Below are 18,213 nucleotides of genomic sequence, written 5' to 3'. Positions count from 1 at the left end.
TTACAGGTATCATCTTGGAAAATTTTAAAATCTCTGGCACATACAATTCTGAGCATTTAGATTTTGACTTCAGGGTGTATATGTGAATAACTTCAGTGATTTGTGGGTTAAATAGGAAATACCGATCTTAAGATTTAAAACAAACTCAGGCCCTTGCCCCAATATTAAACACTTTAAACTTAGTTTTTTTGTTCTCTTACTTTTGACTTCTCCAGATTCCTGCAGTTTTAGTGCTTTGTGCTGAGGCCACAAAAATTAAAAAGTGGGTAGCTAACATTTTAGGTATATAACAACTAAGGAATGCAGGGATGAGAAAAATGGAGAACATGCTGTGATTTGCGGAGCCTACTGTATCAACATTAAGTAGCTGGATGTTAGGCAGAAATTAGTAGAGAAATTCTTTCCTGGTACTGGCACTATCTCCTTTCTCCTGGGGTCTCGCAGTAGGCAGATGCCTTCTTGCCTCAGAAAAGCCCCTTTTCTTTCTTCATCTGGAGCTGTTTCCAGCCAGGCAGAGCAGCAAATTGCCCTCTTGTGATGCCAAACACAGAAACAAAGTCCTGTTCAGAGAGGTAATTCTAAGAGAGAAGACAAAGTTTCTAGTTAGAAGGAAGACCTAGCACCTGTCAGTGCTAACGGGGTCGGGGAAATGGGGCCAAGAGAGAGTCCCAGGTAGTTCCCTGAAAGGGGAAGTAGAACGATTTCTTCAGAAAGTTTTTAATAGACTTAAATTATTCATTGGAGAGTTCTTTGGCTTGTGGAGTCCCACCTTGGCCTCTGAAAGCCCTGGCTGGATTTGCGCACAGTCCCACCTGGCACCAGTGTCTTGCCAGAAGGACAAGAAATGGGTTATATATTATGTACAAATTCTGAACATTAGGCTTTGGCTGAATGGAGAACTAAATTGATGGTTTTCCTTGCTTTCTGCCCTTACCTGCCATTTTTTATCCGGACATTTTCAAATGCAAGATCAAGTGGACCTTAATGAGAGCATAAAATTCTCCTAACATTTATTTATTAATGATTAATGAATATTTACTGTGCAAGTAAAATTATTAAGATATGGTCTCTGTTTTCAAGAAAGTTGCAGCCCAGATACTTAAGAGTTGGTTAGATAAGACACTGGAAAATCCAGAGGCCCTTCCCCTTCAAGGGGGAAATAAATTAGTTCATTCAACATGACTGTTAATTCAGTCAGCTGAAACTTAAGGTGTGCCTGTGATCTGCTGGGCACCATTCTAGATGCTGAAAAGCTGAGAACGTGGGCGTGAACAAAACAGACAAGGTCCTTGCTCTTGAGGGTATCACTGGAGTGGGGCAGATAGACGGTGACCCAGTATAAAGGGACTATAGGTGGTGAGGGAGGCCTTCCTGGGGAGGTGGCATTGCAACTGAGACCTGAATAGTGAGGAGGAGCTGGTTGTCTGATGATCTGGGAGAAAAATGTTTTCAGGCAGGAGCAATAGCAAGCATAAAGGCTCCTGTTCGAGGGACGGAAAAACAGCCACCGGCTGAAGGGCGGGAAGTGAAGAGGGTAGCGGTCTGTGAGGTGAAATCAGAGGTGGGCAGGGGCCAGATTGTTTGGGGCCTTGGAGGCCATCAGAAGAACTTTGGATTCTAAGTGTAGTGGGAAGCCATTCAGGGTGTTTTAAATAGAAAAGTATCATCTGTTGTAGAAGCCCATTGGTGGTTATGTGGGGAACAGATTGTAGGGCAGGGGTGGAAACCAGTTGGGGGCCTATGGCAGTGGTCCATATGGCTGGACCGTACTGGCAGCAGAGAGATGGAGAGCAGTGAATGGAAGCTAGCTGATGGATTGATGTGGGAGGTGAGAAAAAAGCAAGAAGGAGCCCTGGGTTTTCGGCTTGAGCTCCTGGGTGATTCAGATGTCTATTGAGTGCTTTACAGTGTTCCAGATCTGTCCTAGGCTGTATACTGAGAAGGTGCTTTACTCGTGGAGAGCTCCACGTACGTCAGATGCAGCCACTCACCTCCTTTTTGGCAGGGTTCACATCCTCAGGCAACTCCTGACTCTGATTTTTCAACAGAACTTCTACGGGGTAATACTTTGGCTCAGAATTTAGGGAGAGGGTTGTGCCCCTCATATCCTAGGGAAGATAAGAATGTAGACACTGGATAAGACTCTTCAGGTCTGTGCCGTTGAAGTTCTGTGTTTATAATATTTAAATTTTGGTTTTTACCACTTCATACTTTATAATCATCCTTTAGAACAATGGTCCCCAAAACTGGCTGCATGTCAGAATCATCTGGGAATCTAAAATATTCAGATTTTAGGGTCCTTCTTGGGAAAGTGATTCAGTAAGTCTAAGGTAAGTCCTGTATAGCCAGTTTGGCGTAGATGTTTTGCTTAAACATCATTTAAATACTGTGATCACATTCCTTCTATTGGTACTTTTACTTGGGCTCTACATTTCCAGTCTTCAAATGACTTCAAATTCAAGTCATACTTCTTTTAAATACTTTTTAAAGATGCTACATTGCCATTAGCTTTGAAATCTTGAGTGTGTACAGCACAAAGGACAAAACTGCCAGATGGTTTGGACAGTGGTGCCATGTACTTGTCCTGATGTTAAAGAGCTGTTGGATTCCTGGCCAGAAGCTCCACTTCTTTTGGCCATTAAAATAGGGGTAAAAGGGCTTCCCTGGTGGCACAGTGGTTGAGGGTCTGCCTGCCGATGCAGGGGACACGGGTTCGTGCCCCGGAGGATCCCACATGCCGAGGAGCGGCTGGGCCCGTGAGCCATGGCCGCTGAGCCTGCGCGTCTGGAGCCTGTGCTCCGCAACCGGAGAGGCCACAACAGTGAGAGGCCCGTGTATCGCAAAAAACAAAAACCAACAACAACAACAAAAAAATAGGGGTAATGGCCTGAGTTTCTGTGGACGCCCCTGTCTGAAACTGATAAACATTATCATGTGGGTTAGAAGCTTATTATTTCTGAAAAATACTAACAGTAAGTTTAATCTGTCCTGAATGACAGAGAGAGTTGAATAATAAAATTTGGTTTTGTTTTCATTGTTTTTTTAAACGGCAAGTCTGTTCTAAATTCTGGAAGGCAGTAAAATAAGGAACTTGGCTCTGAGACCTGCATTTCTACTGATTAAAACAATCTTCATATCAAAATAGACCACCAGAGTCATACTAAGAAGGACATGATAGGATTTTGGCCATGTTGCCTCTGTAGCATTTGCTGTTTCTCTCTGGCTCTGGTTGTCTGTGAATAGCTCCTCCAAGAAACTCACAGCAGTGATTCTCGTGATAGCAGCAGCGTCTCCCAGCTCTTCTTTTAACTGTTCATATGATTTCCCTGCCTGAAAATAAGAAATAGAAAATACAGTATGAGATGCTGCTTATAGGGGAGGGACATGTCAGGCCTGGTCTGTACCCTCGAGAGAAGCAAAAAAGCCAGGGGACAGAAGACATTTCAGGGATAAGCAAAAACGAAAATCCCCCCTTCTGGGTCTATGCAGGGTTGGGAGGTACTTAAACATGGTCTGCATTCTTTGCTGGTGGCCCCTCAATGCTCCATACTAAAAGCAGTTGACTAGGAGTCAGTAAACCTGGCTTCTTTCCGCTGGATAATTGTGACTTCAGACAAATAACTTCTCCTCTGAGATTCCTCATCTGTTAACACAGGAAACTGTTCCCTAGCTATCAGGATGTAGAGCTCAAAAAGTAATGTGTGTGGATATACTTTATAAACTATTACGTTTTCACACACTGCTTGTTCCTGAGGCAAGCTGTGAATTCTCTAACTGGACTTAGTGCCCTGGTGGGCGCGAAAGAGAAGGAAAGTAAAAAGCGGGGAGGGGAGAGGGAGTGGGGGAGATGCGGTCCTGGGTTTACTCAGCCCTTGAGTACCCCGCCATCCCACTGAGCTCTTAGTGCCGAGCGCCCTGGCAGTAAGAACATCTTCCCGATCCTCTCTGTTCTTACGCTCCAAATGTGAGGGTCCCAGGCCAAGAACCAGCCTGTGAATATGGGAGGCTCAAACCCCTGTTTAATGATCAGGATTGGTGTGCCGGTGTCGCGGCCGCTGGGGTGAGTGTGCAGGTACTCCTGGGCGGTAGCAAGAGCGCTCTCCTTCTCTGTGGCGTTGGCCTCAGCCCCAATCCACAAGAACACCTGTTGTGGTAGAGATTGAGTATTTGTTATTGAGCTCATACCAAGGGCTAAGTATCAATACTAGATCATACGTGCTGCCCTGTCTTTCCCTGTCAGTAGTTCACAGCCTCATCAGAGTAAAGCTTTTCTCAGATTCATTTTGATTTATGGATCTTCCCAATCTACATCTCCAGTCCTGAACTCTCTCTCTCTGAACTTTAGCTTCCTGGATCCAGCTTCTTGCAAAACACCTCCTCTTGGCTGACTCCAAGCACGTCAAGTGTAACACCCCCCAAATGTAGCTCTTTTCTAAACTTGTATCTGTGTCTCCATTCTTGGTGAATGGTGTCCATTCAGTCACCCAAGGCAATAACCTGGGAGTCATCCTAAATGCCTTCCGTAACACCAGGACTTAGCTAATTTACCTCCTATGCTTTTGTCCAGTCTGTCACCATCCCTCTGTCTCTACTCCACAGCTCCTGTGTGGGCCAGCAGCTGCTCTTACTGGACTAGGACAGTAGTCTGCTGATTGGTCTCCCAACATACAGTCTTTTTCCTCACAAGCCATCCCTCCTCTACTACACTCGCCAGAGTGATCTATCTAAAGCACAGTCTGACCATGTCACTCGCCTGCTTAAATTTCAGTAGCTTTCCCGGATGAATTTCAAACTTCTTGACGTGGTAGGTAAGGCCCACCCCTACTTCTTTAGCTCCACCTCTAGCGTGCTCTTTAACTCTGTCTTATGCTCTGACGATACTATTTGTAGTTCCCTGTATACTAGACTATTCATGCCTTGGTTTTCCTTTGCCTGAATGCCCTCTTTACCTGATTAATGCCTGTTTATCCTTTGAGTCTGGGAGCCATCTCCTCCAGAAAGTCTTCACTGAGCCCCTAAACTGTGTTGAGTGCCCCTTATTTGTGCTCCCATGGCACCTCATACATACCTCCCTCATACTAAAATGATGTTTCTATGTCCGGTCTCCTCCACCCCCGCTCAGCCTTAAACTCTGAGAGTAGGATGAGGCCCTTGGCCTTGGTGACACCACACCCAGCACAGTGATTAGAACAGACAAGGTGTTGAGTATGTTTGCTGAGCCAAACTGAAGAAAATGGGATGTGGCGAAGGGGTGGCCTTGAAGATACGCTTTCATATCCCTTTGTTCCCTAAAAGGCCCATATCCCTGGGTGTGGAGCCTGCTGCCCTTGGTCCTGAGAGAATGGAGTGCATGATGATAGAATGGCGTGATTTTCCTAAAGCAAAGTGGGAAGATTCCCAGGATGGTGAGTTTTAAACAACATTCTAGTCTCTCCAGCCCTGGCAAAAAGCAGGTTCTTCCTTTGGTCACCACTGACAAATGTTTGATTGGCTTGGGGATGGTCCAGGGCTACCCTGGCTTTATGTGGGGGGGTTGGGGAGAGGTGCTACACAAAAAATAGCCTAAAGCTTGAGGATCTTTGTCATTTGTTCCAAGCTCTCTGGCTGTCTTACCTGGTCCCAGGTATCCAGGAGCATCACGTCATCTGGGTTCAGGTCATCCTGGGTGAAGTCTGTGATCTCAGTGACAATGAAACGGCCAGTCTTATTGGAACATTCAAAGAGACGGGACTGGACATCTAGGATTTCCTGCTGTAGTCTGCAATACAGTCCATTTAGTAGAGGAACTGAGCTGCTTAGAAATCATGTGCAGTTCACAAGTCTGTAGGCAGGGGGAGCCAAGAGGAGGGGATGCTGTCGTCCTGTACCTTTTGTCATTGGCATAGGGAGTTTTTCCTCCCAGCAGGTCCCAGAACTCAGCTGGCTCCTGGCCCTCAGCCACTGTGTTCTCGGTGCCATCACAGAGAAGCCCGGCCAGCTCCTTAGCCATTGCCCGCTCATCCCCACTAGACCCCTGAGAGTGGGGTGGGGAGAACACAGATGTTAGCTGCACACAGGCATGTTGATGTGGGAAAAAAGTGTCTGAGACTAATAGCTCAGTGCAGCCAGGATCATCTACCAAGCCACAGTACCTCAGGACGGGGAGATAGATAGGTTTGTTCTGGTGCTGGGAAGGGCAGGGGGCAAGGGGCGGGGGCACAGAGGAAAACAGTGGTGGCAAAGGACAAGACTAAACTCTGAAACCCACAGTGGATATTGACAAGTCACCTTTGTTTTGCTTTCAGTTGGAACTTTAGCACCTACCTTTGACTATTTTTTAAGAGAAAATTTAAGTGTATTTTAAAAATTATATACAGGAAAATTCACTCTTTTTGCCGTAGAGTTCTGTGACTCCTGACGAATGCATAGAATCATGCTACCACCACCACAACAAAACCAGAACAGTCATCTCACCACTGCAAAAAATTTCCCTCGGGCTACCTACCCCTTTGTAGTCAAACCCTCCCTGAATCCTTAACCTCTGGCAACCACTGATCTGTTCTCCATCATGATAGTTTTGCCTTCTCCAGCATGTCATAAATGGAATCATACACTATGTAGCCCCTGTGCTGGTGCACTATGCACTTAGCATAGTGCATTTGAGATTCATCCTTGCAGTTGTGGGTATCAACAGCTTGTTTCTTTCCATAGCTGAGTAGTATGCCGTTGTGTGGATGCACCACTGTTTGTTTATCCTTCCTCCAGTTGGTTTGCTTCCAGTTTTTGGTGATTACAAATAATGGTGCTATAAACATTTGTGTACAGGTTTTCGTGTGAAGATAGTTTTTTATTTCGCATGGGTACATACCCAGGAATGGGGTTGCTGGGTCATACGGTACGTGTATGTTTTATAAGAAACTGTCAAATTGTTCTCCAAAGGCCATATTTGCATTCCCACCAGCAGTGTGTGAGAATTCCTATTGCTTCACATCCCTCACCAGCACTTGATATTATCTTTTTTTTTCAGTCATTCTAATAGGTGTGTAGTGGGGTTTTCATTTGCATTTCTCTAATGACTGATGATGTTGAGCATCTTTTCCTGTTCAATTCTCTTTTGCAAAACAATTTTAGTGCTTTCTAATGCAGATGCAATCTAAATTGACAAAAATCACATTTTTAGTGTTTTTGTTCAGTGTTCATGGCCGTCCTGTTACAGTCCACTAAACTGGTGTGGAAAGATTGACTTATCCAGCCTGCATCCAGCCTCCATGTGTTTAGAGGTTTATGGAGGGTCTCCTGGATGTAAGCAGTGTGTTAGTGAGTTTCTAATTAGAGGCCTAATTGTGGGGAACATTGTCAGTCCCTTTGAAGATCCTTTAGGAAAGGGCTCCTTTTTTTGAGGACTGCTCCAGCCCACTCTTTAGTTCCTTTGCCCTTGCTGACAGGAGGGTTGGTGCAGGGCTGGGCTCTGAGGGGCTCGTATGACCACTGGGCCAGCCATCCTACCTTGCCATACCACAGGTAGTGCTCTGCCTGGGTCCGCAGCAGAAAGACATCATTGGAGTTTAGGGAGGAGGTGAAGGCTGGAACCTCCACCGCTTTGGTGTTAGATTTGTCATTTCCTTGAATCTGGAAGAGCCTTACCGGAGGATCGGGCTGGGCATTTCCCTTCCTGGAAGTCCCACCCTAGAGAGAGAGAAAAGCAGCATCTGGAACTAAGGTGCACCATGTGCGCCGGGCACTGGTCTAGCATAGTGGAGAACATGGATGTGTTTGACACCGTCTTTGCCCTCAAGGAGCGTCTAGGCTAACTGGGAGAGGTTGAGGTGAGCTGGAGTTATGGTACCAATAGTATTAGCTTTCATTATGAGACCCTGATTACATGCCAGGCTCTTTGCTGGTGCCTTATCTACATCATTTTATAGATCCTCATAATAACTTTGTGAAGTAGGTATTATTATCCCACAGTGCAGATGGGGAAACAGGCTTAGAAACTTGGCTAATAAATGACAAGACTAGGACTTGACCACAGACTTGTGTATATCAAACATGTGACATTATACATTCCTGGTAGTGCTTCAGCCAGGGCTTCATGGAAGAAATGGAACTTGAATCTGACGGGGCACATTCTCTGGGGGAGGTGGACAGGTAATGATATGGCACATGTGAGGTCTAACGAGGACACCCACCTGACTGGCGTGGAGTGTGTAGGCTAGGGAGCTGAGGGTGATGTGCCTGCACAGGTAATATGGGTCAGATTATGAAAGACCTTGAACACGAATTAGGCAGTGGTTTGGACTTGAAGCCCTAGGCAGTTGGGATTCACTTCGGTGTCTTTAGAGAGATTTACCCCCTTCTTGGCTATGTCTTCCCCAAGCCCTGCTCTCTACCCCTCCTCTCCTCTACTGTAGTCTCCTGCTGACCTGCTGGTTCTGAGCATTCTGCTTATGGTAGAATTTTATCTGAGGGCTCTCACCTCAAAGATAACCAGCTTTCCTCTGAAGATGGCCATGAAGTGGCGTGGCTCCTTCCCCATGGTAACCCGAACCTGCACAGGGGCCCCATCAAACTGCCGGTCCACCTCCACCGCCTGGTATGCCGAGGCTGCCAGCTCATCCTGTGAGGCGTGGCGGCCCTGTAGTGGTGAGCGGGTGCGATGGGTCCCTGCCACCCCTGGCCCTAGCTCAGTGGCCAGAGGAGGCGCCAGGATCCAAAGCTGAGAGGCTGCCCCAGGCCTACCTGCCAGATGTACAAGATGTAGTGCGGCTTCCCGTGCGTCTCGTACGTATAGAGAACCAGATAGCAGTCTCCCCCATAAAAGAAGCCATACCACTGATGCTCCACGGGGACCAGCTCCAGGTTTTCAATTCTCCAGACCTAGGCATAGACGGAGACACAGTTCCCCAGAGATGGGAGTCCCGTGAAGAAACAGCTACCTGGAGGGAACTGGGCCATGCTTAGCAGAGAATCCAGGTGGGTGAGGCACTAACGTCCATTCAAAGTACACCTTCCCCCTTTGGTGCTTCTTTCCAGTGGTGAGGGCTTATCACATTTGCATGATTTGAATCCCAAGAACTGGATCGTCCCTGGTCAGATGCATCCCCATCATGGCTCAGAGATGATTTGAATATGTCTGCCAGGTGAGTTATTGATAGCACACTGGAGTATCTACCTTTCACTTCCGTGAAGAATTGTGGGAAAACCCTGCAGACTCAGACACCTCTTTGAATAGTCCTGAGGTGCCAGAGGTGGAAAGGAAAGCAAAGCAGACACGGAATCACGTGTCCCTTCTGTAGAGCAGCGCAGCCAGGAGGGCCAGTGCTGCCGCCTACCCTGGGATGTGGGTCACTGGGCTTACCTCAACGTTGCCGTTGCCGTCGTCGACCATTCTTTCCTGGGCTGCCACCTCTGGTTTGGTGTGCAGCAGAGTCCCATCAAATTTATCCTGGAAAACGTTAGCTGCACGGAAGGGGTTGGGAGAAGCCAAGTGAGCAAAAAGCACCTGTGCCTGCCTTTCTACAGAGTCCCGGCAGTGAAAACACGATCTGGGGGCAATCTTACCGATTTTACCAACGCTGAACGTTTTCCCCAGACCCACGGTCTGTTCCTTCACTGACCACTTCTGGAACAGCTGCTTGAACATGGCTGACTCGGCACCGTCACTGACGGTCTCCACGTTGGTACTGCTGGGGTAGCCCTTCATCTTGATGAAGTTCTGTGGGTGCCCCCCCCCACCCAAAGGACAGGTCAGTCCGGGAGTGCACTGGGCTCTTGAGTTGGTTGGTGATTCAACCCTGTGAAGCCAGTTGGTAGGACTGTTCCCTTCTCAGAGTCAGAGTCAAATTCTAACTCACTTCTGTCTAGGGACCAAGTTACCTGCCTCAAGGAAAGGACTGAGTAGAACATTTTGACATCTCTTCATTGGCCTGTCATGATTATTACTGATTTTTTTTTTTTGTAAGATCCTCTATTCTGTGTTCCTTCAGCACTCCTGTACTCTACTGACTTTGTATCACCTTCATTTGCCCCTTTTTTGCTTTGTAAGTGCATCCTGCCTGGTTCATCTGCATGGGTCTGCACAATGTCATAAGCTCCTTGAGGACAGGGCCATTGCCCTTGATATGTGACACCTCCTTCAATAATAACAGCCACCTTTTACTGAGCAGGTGTGTGCGCCAGGTATTGTTCTGAGTGCTTTATAAATGTTACTTAATCCTCACAACAACCCCAGGAGATGGCATTAAAGCTGGATTTGAATCCCAGTTTGTCTGACTTTGAAGTTATGTATGTAACTGCGATGTTCTATACTCTGGGGCCTAATATGGCTGTCTGAGCACATCTGATGTGTTATGGACAGAATTTTTTGGACAATATTGCACATCCATAGCTCCTACCAGAGCTTTAGACATGGCCATCTGTTTCTCAACCTTTGTGGCTCCTCTTCCTTTCCACACATAGATCTTGGTTCCACTTTGGTCTAGGATGTAGCAGTCCTGAAGCAGACGGTCAGGGATAAAAGTGGTTACTCCTGCCCAAGACCATGAGGAAGGCCTTTCCCTAGGGTCTGCCTCTGAAGCCAGGTCTGGCTACCCCAAGCCAAGCCCACCCAAGCTCTACTTACATCGTGGTTCAGTAAGCCCTGGACCAGAGGCCTCGTTGCTACATCTGTGACCGCCAGCTGCCCAGCTGAGTCTGAGACACTAGAGAAGGGGAGAGGTTAGCCTGTACCTTGTCTTCTACAAAGCATCGTGTAGTCAATCTGATATTGCATGGCTTTGTCTTAGAATGGAGTTTCTGGGTAGAGTTCAACTTCTTGCGACAGGCATGGCTTGAATGCAGACAGGAATGTGATGGACTGTGTTCTGTGGAGGAGACTTTTGTGCATCTCTCTTCCGAACGTTATCCTGTCCACATCCCTAGCCACATATAGATCTGAGCAAAGGAATGGTCTCCCCCAGAGACCAGGAAGAGTTGCTAACAAGAGCAGATGGTAGCTGCTCAGGGAACACCGAGCTCCTTATAGAAGCTGCATTTGAAAAAGACTGAAAGAAAGCCAGTCACCTGCACCCCAAACGAGGAGCGAAGCAGAAGTGCTGGTTTTCTGGGGGGACACCTTCCCCCTACCCCAGCTTCCAGCCAGCAGCCAGGCTTAGCTACTCACTGATACAGCGTGATATTTGATTTCTGCTGCTGATCTGTGATCTCATCGGGGACCGCAGGCTTGATAATGGAGTGCCGGCCGAGGGTGTCCTGAAGGACCTTCATCAGCTCTGGACTGGCCGCCTCCTTGTCTCCCTCGATCACTCCTATTTCAGCACGGCCCCCTCGCTCCCTGTCCCGAATATGCTTTGCCAGGAGCATAGCCTGTAAAGAAGCCCGAGGACCGGAGGAGCAGCCTGGATCCCAGACACAGGAGTTACCCTGATGCTGAGTCGCAGGCTCACACACATGGCCTGTCTCTGAAACAGATGCTGCTCAAAGGCAGGGGTCTGGCTTGAAGGGCAGGAAAGAGCCCCCGAGGAAAGAAGGAGGAAAGGGCAACTGAGGGAGTGCAAGCCCGAGAGGCCCCGCGGGGGGTGGGGGGGGTGGGGGGGGTAAGGAGGGAGCAACAGAACAGGCCACACCTTCAGACGCTCCCTGCTGCTGCTCTCTGGGCCATTCCACTGGATGATGACCTTCCCAAGGTCCAGCAGGAAGACATCACCTCGGTTAAAACTGTCCCAGCTCATTTCCACCTGCAGGGGAGAGGTAGACATTATGTAGGAGGAGTTCTTAGGTGCTAGGCGGAGAGGCCCTGGGCCCAGGACAGACAAGGGGCAGGACTTACCTCGGTGGCCCTGATGTTTCTCTTCCCCTTCACGTGCAGCAGCCGCTTCACATCGTAGGTATTGGTCTCCACGTGCTTCATCCCGGAGGCCACACCCCCCTTCTTGTAGCTGAGGGAACATCCGTTATTTATTGAGCACCTGCTATGTGCTAGGTACTGGGGAGACAGTTGTGGATCACACACATGCAACCTCTGCCCACGTGGGTGACGACAGTAAATGAGCCAGGTAGACATAGATGCTGGTCACCACTGCCACAGAGGTGCACTCAGACAGCGTGTTCAGGGCAGTCTTCTCCGAAGGACTGACATTTGAGCTGGGATATTAAGAGTAGAAACCAAAAAAAAAAAGAGTAGAAACCAACCACCAGAGGACTAGTTCTCCAGACAGAGGGTGCATCACTGATGAAGTCCCCAGAGCACAGAAGAACTTCTTTTGTTTCGTTCTAGAAACTGTGTGAATGTCGCGTGTGATGGGGAGAGGGGCACAAGTCAGGCGGGAGCAGAAACATTAATGACACCGTGGCCTTAAAAACCATCTCACTCCAGGAATCCGCTCTCCCGCCCCTGGCCCTCACCCCAGCCCAGCCTCCCCCAGGGGTCCCATACGTGAAGGGCACGCAGAAAGCCACGGGGAGCAGAGGCTTCCCTGGTGACTCAGTGTGGTGCTCTGTGCCCAGCAGGTCCTCAGTGGGGACTGCTGACCTGCAAGAAGCTGGCCTTGGACCAGCCTCAGAACTGTCAAGCTCATTGGAATTCCTTTTTCTTTTCAATCTCAAGTGCAAAGTTTTGAGGTAATCAAGCTCCTCAGTTTGTGGAAGGTTTTCACCACTGGCCTTTATGAGACCCCTCTCTTGTAGTAAGTTCCCTTTTATCTGTATACCCTACCCCCCTTTCTCTCCCCGCCATAGGCATCCATTCTAACAGTTTAACATCAGTCTTTTTATTTTCATTCTGGTAAAACGTGGCCTGTTGTTTTGAGTTTATGTATTTTTTTTAAAACAGAAATTGGCATTCTGTTCTATATTTCAAGCCTGTTTCTACCTGTGCTCCCTAAGCCCCATGTTTTTAAGGTCTGTCCACATGTCAGATGTGCCTCTAATCTGTTGCTTCCAGCTGTGGCATTGTACTCCGCTGTGTCGCAGAGTGTTTTTCCTGTCCACATTGCCTGCAGCTTCCCACCACCACTAATGTGAACGTTCTGGTTCATGTGCCCTTGTGGACCTGGGAAGGTGAGAGTGCTCCTTTGGGTCACACGCCGGGGGTGAGATCTGCCCCAGTGGCATCAGACTACTCTCCGGAATGTTGGGCCAGTTCTCACTTGCACCAGCAGGGCACCTGTCTCCCCAGAGCTTCAACGACACTTGGCGCCTCAGCTCTCTGATTTACGCTGCTCTAGTAGGCGGAAATGATGGCTTTGTTTGGATTTGCATTTCTCTGATGACTTTCTTCATACACATTTTGGCCCTTTTGGTTTCCTCTTTGGTAAACTGCGCTTACGTCCTTGCTCTGTGCATAGCTACTCACATGATGCCCTGCTTGAAGTAGCCGCGGAAGGTGTCGGACTCGTGGCACTGGACCTCCCGGTGCTGCACGGGGCTGCCCCCCAGGTAATCATCCAGCTGCGTAGTGTAGATAGCTGCGCAGCTCTTCTCATCCTGCGAGGAGTCCTTCCCAATCCAGAAGTGGATGTCCTGGGAGAGGATGCTGCCCACTCTCCGGGTCTGGGATGTAGTCAGAGAGATCAGGTCAGGGGCCAGCTCGCCTCCCCTTCGCTGCTATCCCTTCTGGCGTGGGAAGAACATGGCCTACGGTGACTTGTGTCCTGCCCTTGGCAGGCTCGGGGCCTCTCCCTCCCTGCAGTGGCCCGGGTGCAGACCTCCTCTGTGGCTCAAGCCCTGGCAGCGCAAATCCCTCCCCACATTTGGGGAATGTTGACAGCTTATTGTTCTCAAAATAAACAGAGACCAATGGGGATCTTTTCCGGGTTGGACTGCAGGCTTTTCTTGCTGCTCTTTCGCACCCCTGCGCTTGCACATCTGGCACAGCGCTGCTGTCCACCTGCATGGCTCTGTCAGTGCCGTCCATGTGGGAGATTGTTTCCTCCGCTAGATGAGTACTTCGAGGCCAGAGGTGGCCTTGTATCCACCTGGCCTTCCTTCACAGCACTGTGATCTGGGGTCTGGGTCCCAGAGCGAGAAGTGCTGCTGTAGGCGACTCGCTGAGGTTCAGACTGAGGGCCACACCCATACCCTCTGATGCAAAGTTTAAAACCCTGGCCTAAGAAACCCTTTGATAGTCAAACTGGAGGCCTGTTCTATATAAAAGCGAGGAAGAATCAAGATGGATACCAGATTAACCTCACGGGCAGATCTCCCAGTGGGGCCCCAGAGCATGGTGCTCACCGAGAGGATGATGTAGCAGTCCCCCTCATAGAAGGTGCCGTGGGCATTCAGGGGCACTAGTGCCAGCTCCATTTTCTGGAAGGACAAGGGGTGTGTATAGGCTGCATTCTTTCCCTCCTCCCCCGACCCCCCCCAGGCCTCCCCCGCACGCCGTCATTTGACACAGGCGGCAGGGGAGAGTGGGGAGATGTCCCCACGGGGCGTGGCAGCCAGCCACAGGATTAGCGCGGTCACCCCTCTGGCTTCTGCTGAACTCCACCTGCCCGGCCCTGGGTCTGGATCCGGGTGCCTGTCCTCACCCCATCCTCCTCGCACCGCCTGCCCGGCCTCATCTTGCTACACTGTGAAGAGCCTGTGCGCCGCCTCAGTCCTTTGCAGAGTTGGGTGTAAGCCCTCAAGTAAAAGCCTGTCTCTGAGCCGCTGCACCAGAGTGCCTCCAGGGCTGACTCTGACCACCCAGAGCTGGCCAAGTTCTGACAGAATGGGGAGCCAGGATTCTGTGAGGCTCTTGGGGGGAGTGCCGGCCATGTGCAGGCTCCCTGCCGAGGGCTCTGTATTTGGAGTCTGGGTGGGAGCCCTGATGCACCTGTCACCAGCATGTGTGGCTTGTCCCAAGAGAGCCATTCCCATGGCCTCAGATGTGGACTTTCATCATACCTCCTAGTAGGTAAGCCTGCAGTCATGTTTGAGTGTATTCTGTGTAAAATATGTGTTAAATGTAAAAATGTTAAATATCCCACAGTTTGCGTAACTCTTTTAGTACCTATTAGTTTTTAAATAAACCGGGAGCCTTAAAACAGTGGGAGTGACCTGGGCTCTCACAAGCTCTGAGCTGCTTGCTAGGGGGCTGTGACCCCCCTCGTGGTGGAGGATGGTGAGGTGGGGCATCATCTCTGGGTTTTCTGCAGCAGACCCACTTACTGGGCTCAGAGCAGGGAGGTGGGGTGAGGCTGCCAGGCCAGGGCGGTTCCCAACTATAGACCGTTAGAGCTCGAGGTCAGCCAGAGGGGCTCAAGCCCCGAGTGGGAGAAGGGATGAGCAGGGCACCGATCTGTGCTGTACCCGCCAAATCTTCCTACCACCTTGCAGGAGCCAGAGTGCCCCGTGCAAGACAGGTTCCATTGTCCTGACAGAAGCGGCCAGGTGTCTCAGGGCTCCGTGGGTGGGCCTGGGCCCCACCCATCTCTCCAGGGCATTTACTCTAGAAGTGCCGATGGCTAGATAAAAGGCAAGCCTATTTTTGCTTGGAGCCCTGCTCTCCAAGGCCAAGAACATTTCCTCCACCTGTCACCCGCCTGCTCTGAGCACCCAGGAGGGGTCAAGGATAGGAAAACGTGCCCTTTGGAGCTGCCTCTCACTGTTGATGAACTAGACAGGAGATCAAGGCACGTGGAGGGCCTTCAGCAGACCAGAGTCTTCTGCCCCCATCCAGCCCAGCTCACCTCTATTCTCCAGGTGATGATCCCAGGGTCGTTGCCCACAGCCTGAAAGGCACTGCTCAGAGACATGGCGCTTTGTCTTCCTGGGACTGAAACATCACAGAGCAAGCACGGAGATGACGCCTCTCACAGCAGTCATCCAGCCAGTTTTCCTCCTAACTCACTTCCCAATCTCTTGTCAGCCATCCTGCTGTGTCCTTGTGGTGCATCTCTGCACTATCTCACAGTGATGCGGAAAATGACTTGTCCAAGTTCATGTCGTAAGGCTGGCTGGCCCAGGGATCCCCACCGGAAATTCTGCTTCCCACTTGCCACTTTCCTTGTTAAGAGCTCTGATGACACAGCCATGATTATTTACTGAAGGGGTGACAAATATGCTAAGCCCCGTGTTGGTTCACTTTATGTTCTCTCATTTAATTCTCATAAGCTGAGTATATTTTCTTTGTCTTACATTGTGGGAAAATTGAGGTTCAGAGAGGTTAAATAATTTACTCAGTATCACTAGAATGAAATCCATACCTGATCTTAAAATCTGTGCTCTTTTCTAGTTTCTGTGATGTACTGCAGCCCTTCCTAACTTACCTAAATTTAGTGGCACATGGGATTGAAAAGCTTAGGTCGGAATAAGTATTTCCAAACTGGGTTTCCTTCTTTCATTCCCAGTCCCTCTAACTCTCCCAGACTCCCTGCTTGCCAGGTCCTCTCCACAGTCAACAATTTGAGCTTTTACTTCCCAGACTTTTTCAAGTAAAGTATCCTAAAACTCAGACAACCCATTCTGCTTCTGTCACATGACTAATATATTCCCTGTGCCTCACAGAAGAGGGAAAGTAAAATGGCAGGGCTGGGCCTGGGACAAAGAGTTCAGGGTGCCAGCAGGGGCAGGTGGGCGTGGCCTGTGGGCAGATCCTCCCCCCGGCCCCTCCCACACAGACCCAGACAGTGGTGCTGTGGCCGCCCACAGACAGGGTGGGGAGAGGGAGGAAGAGGTAAAGAGAAGTATGGATTGTGTACCATCTCTGTTCGAAGTGTGTCTAGGGTTATTAAGCACCTACACATGTCCATGGCCACACAGGCTTTAAATAATGAAAATTCCTGCCTGGTTCTTTTTTTTTTTTTTTTTTTTTTTTTTTGCGGTACGCGGGCCTCTCACTGTTGCGGCCTCGCCCGTTGCGGAGCACTGGCTCCGAACACGCAGGCTCCGTGGCATGTGGGATCTTCCCGGACCGGGGCACGAACCCGCGTCCCCTGCATCGGCAGGCGGACTCTCAGCCACTGCGCCACCAGGGAAGCCCCTCGTGCCTGGTTCTTGCTCTCAAGGGGCTTGCAATCTGATTGATACACATCACTGATGAATGCTTCCAAGAGGCAAAGGAAAATTAGAAGGGCTTGACGAAGTTACATAGGATAAAGAAAAAGAAAAACAAAGAAAAAACAACCCCACCCAGAAAGGACTATCTGGGGTTTTGCTATTTGGAGGCATATTGTGCTTGTTAAGAGGAGCATGTCTGGCCATTCTTTTCTTAAGCCTTGGTGGATGAACCCAGGTTTGGAGAGTATGTGCCATTATCCAGTATGGACGTTGGCAAAAAAAACAAAAGAAAAGACAAACAAAAAACTCTCTTTGTCTACTGCTACAGCAGGACTAAAGCAGAGCAGTGATGTGGAGCTGCCAGTGTTTAAGGATTTAATTTGATAATTGGCACTGCCCCACCCTGTGCTGCTTAGAATTGCCAGGAAATATTTGTTCAGGTTTTCTTCAGACCCTAGATTTGTCATTAAAGGCAAATGCTGAAAAATAAATAAATAAATAAAGGCAAATGCTGTGACCCAACTAGGGGAAGGGGACAAGGAATTCATTCCTTGGAGAGAGGTAAGAGTAAACCTGGTAAAAGTCAAACCAGCTGGCACTAATTAGAACTGTGAGTCCAGAGGCCAAAAGCAGTCCCATTTTCCTGCAGGGACTTGGCAATCAAAATGCTCACTGGGCCAGGGTCCCTGAAATGCAGGAGAGGACATGCTCAAAGCAGGGACTTTGCCATACTGGAACACCCAGGAAATGTGATTGGGGGACTGAGCAAAGTCCCCCAAAGCTCAGTCTCTCCTTCCCTCCTCCTCAAGTCCTAATTTATCAACTCAGTACCCTTTGAGACCACTGCACAAACCGCTGGGCGGGGTGCAGTTTTGAAATCCCAGCCTAAAAGCTGGTGGCCCTTAATTCTTACCAATGCTCCTAGGAATGGACCCCAAGCAGAGGAAGCTGGTTTAAATTTCTGCCTTGCCCCATACCATCTCTTTGAGATGGGTGAATCTTTCCAAGCTTTTGAAAGTGTGTCCTGTGTTTAGTGGTCTCTAAAAAGCACCTTGACTTCTCAGCAGGAAGTTTGCAAAACTGGTCACAAACTCCTGGTTCAACCCTTTAAAAGCCTCATCCGAGAACACAAAGCCAAGGAAATTTTAATCTCCTCTCTTTTGTTTCTTTCTAGTTCAAGTAAAATTGCTCTATTGACGTGCATCCATAAACCAAATAGAACTTACCTTGCCTTCTCTCTCAGCAGTCTTCCCA

At 49.2% G+C, this 18,213-nt stretch overlaps 2 protein-coding genes across 5 annotated transcripts in view; one reads left to right on the top strand and one right to left on the bottom strand.

The window, feature by feature from the left end:
• Nucleotides 1–16,583, bottom strand: AVIL (advillin). Its single transcript, XM_032645848.1, has 19 exons — nucleotides 15,651–16,583; nucleotides 14,209–14,283; nucleotides 13,331–13,527; nucleotides 11,807–11,915; nucleotides 11,604–11,714; nucleotides 11,141–11,343; nucleotides 10,601–10,679; nucleotides 10,374–10,472; nucleotides 9,541–9,694; nucleotides 9,338–9,438; nucleotides 8,719–8,856; nucleotides 8,456–8,614; nucleotides 7,486–7,665; nucleotides 5,868–6,013; nucleotides 5,614–5,758; nucleotides 3,956–4,144; nucleotides 3,262–3,330; nucleotides 1,992–2,108; nucleotides 1–578 (listed from the first exon to the last, which is right to left on the bottom strand). The coding sequence occupies exons 1-19, from the start codon at nucleotides 15,714–15,716 to the stop codon at nucleotides 465–467; spliced, it is 2,451 nt and encodes an 816-aa protein (XP_032501739.1). The 5' UTR covers nucleotides 15,717–16,583; the 3' UTR covers nucleotides 1–464.
• TSFM (Ts translation elongation factor, mitochondrial) overlaps nucleotides 1–18,213 on the top strand; it is a 44,882-nt gene that overhangs the window by 17,303 nt on the left and 9,366 nt on the right. For 2 of the 4 annotated variants that reach the window (XR_004351789.1, XR_004351790.1), the window contains exon 6: nucleotides 5,296–5,405. The gene's annotated coding sequence lies outside the window, so the exon portion shown is untranslated. Of the gene's footprint in view, nucleotides 1–5,295; nucleotides 5,406–6,380; nucleotides 7,492–8,854; nucleotides 9,309–18,213 lie in introns of those variants that run through there. The other 2 variants (XR_004351791.1, XR_004351788.1) reach the window with 2 other exon arrangements.

This window comes from Phocoena sinus, chromosome 10 (genome assembly GCF_008692025.1).
Source record: "Phocoena sinus isolate mPhoSin1 chromosome 10, mPhoSin1.pri, whole genome shotgun sequence".
NCBI classification, from domain to species: domain Eukaryota; kingdom Metazoa; phylum Chordata; class Mammalia; order Artiodactyla; family Phocoenidae; genus Phocoena; species Phocoena sinus.
Note: the sequence above shows the minus strand (reverse complement) of the source record. Positions and strands in the feature narration are given on the sequence as shown.

What these genes read in the sequence shown, in the direction of transcription:
- AVIL (XM_032645848.1), bottom strand. Translation starts at nt 15,716, where the DNA reads ATGTCTCTGAGCAGTGCCTTTCAGGCTGTGGGCAACGACCCTGGGATC. An exon ending in TCATCACCTGGAGAATAGAG is followed by an intron (nt 14,284 to 15,650) that starts GTGAGCTGGGCT and finishes TTGTCCTTCCAG; the next exon opens with AAAATGGAGCTGGCACTAGT. An exon ending in TACTTCAAGCAGGGCATCAT is followed by an intron (nt 11,916 to 13,330) that starts GTGAGTAGCTAT and finishes ATGTTCCCTCAG; the next exon opens with CTACAAGAAGGGGGGTGTGG.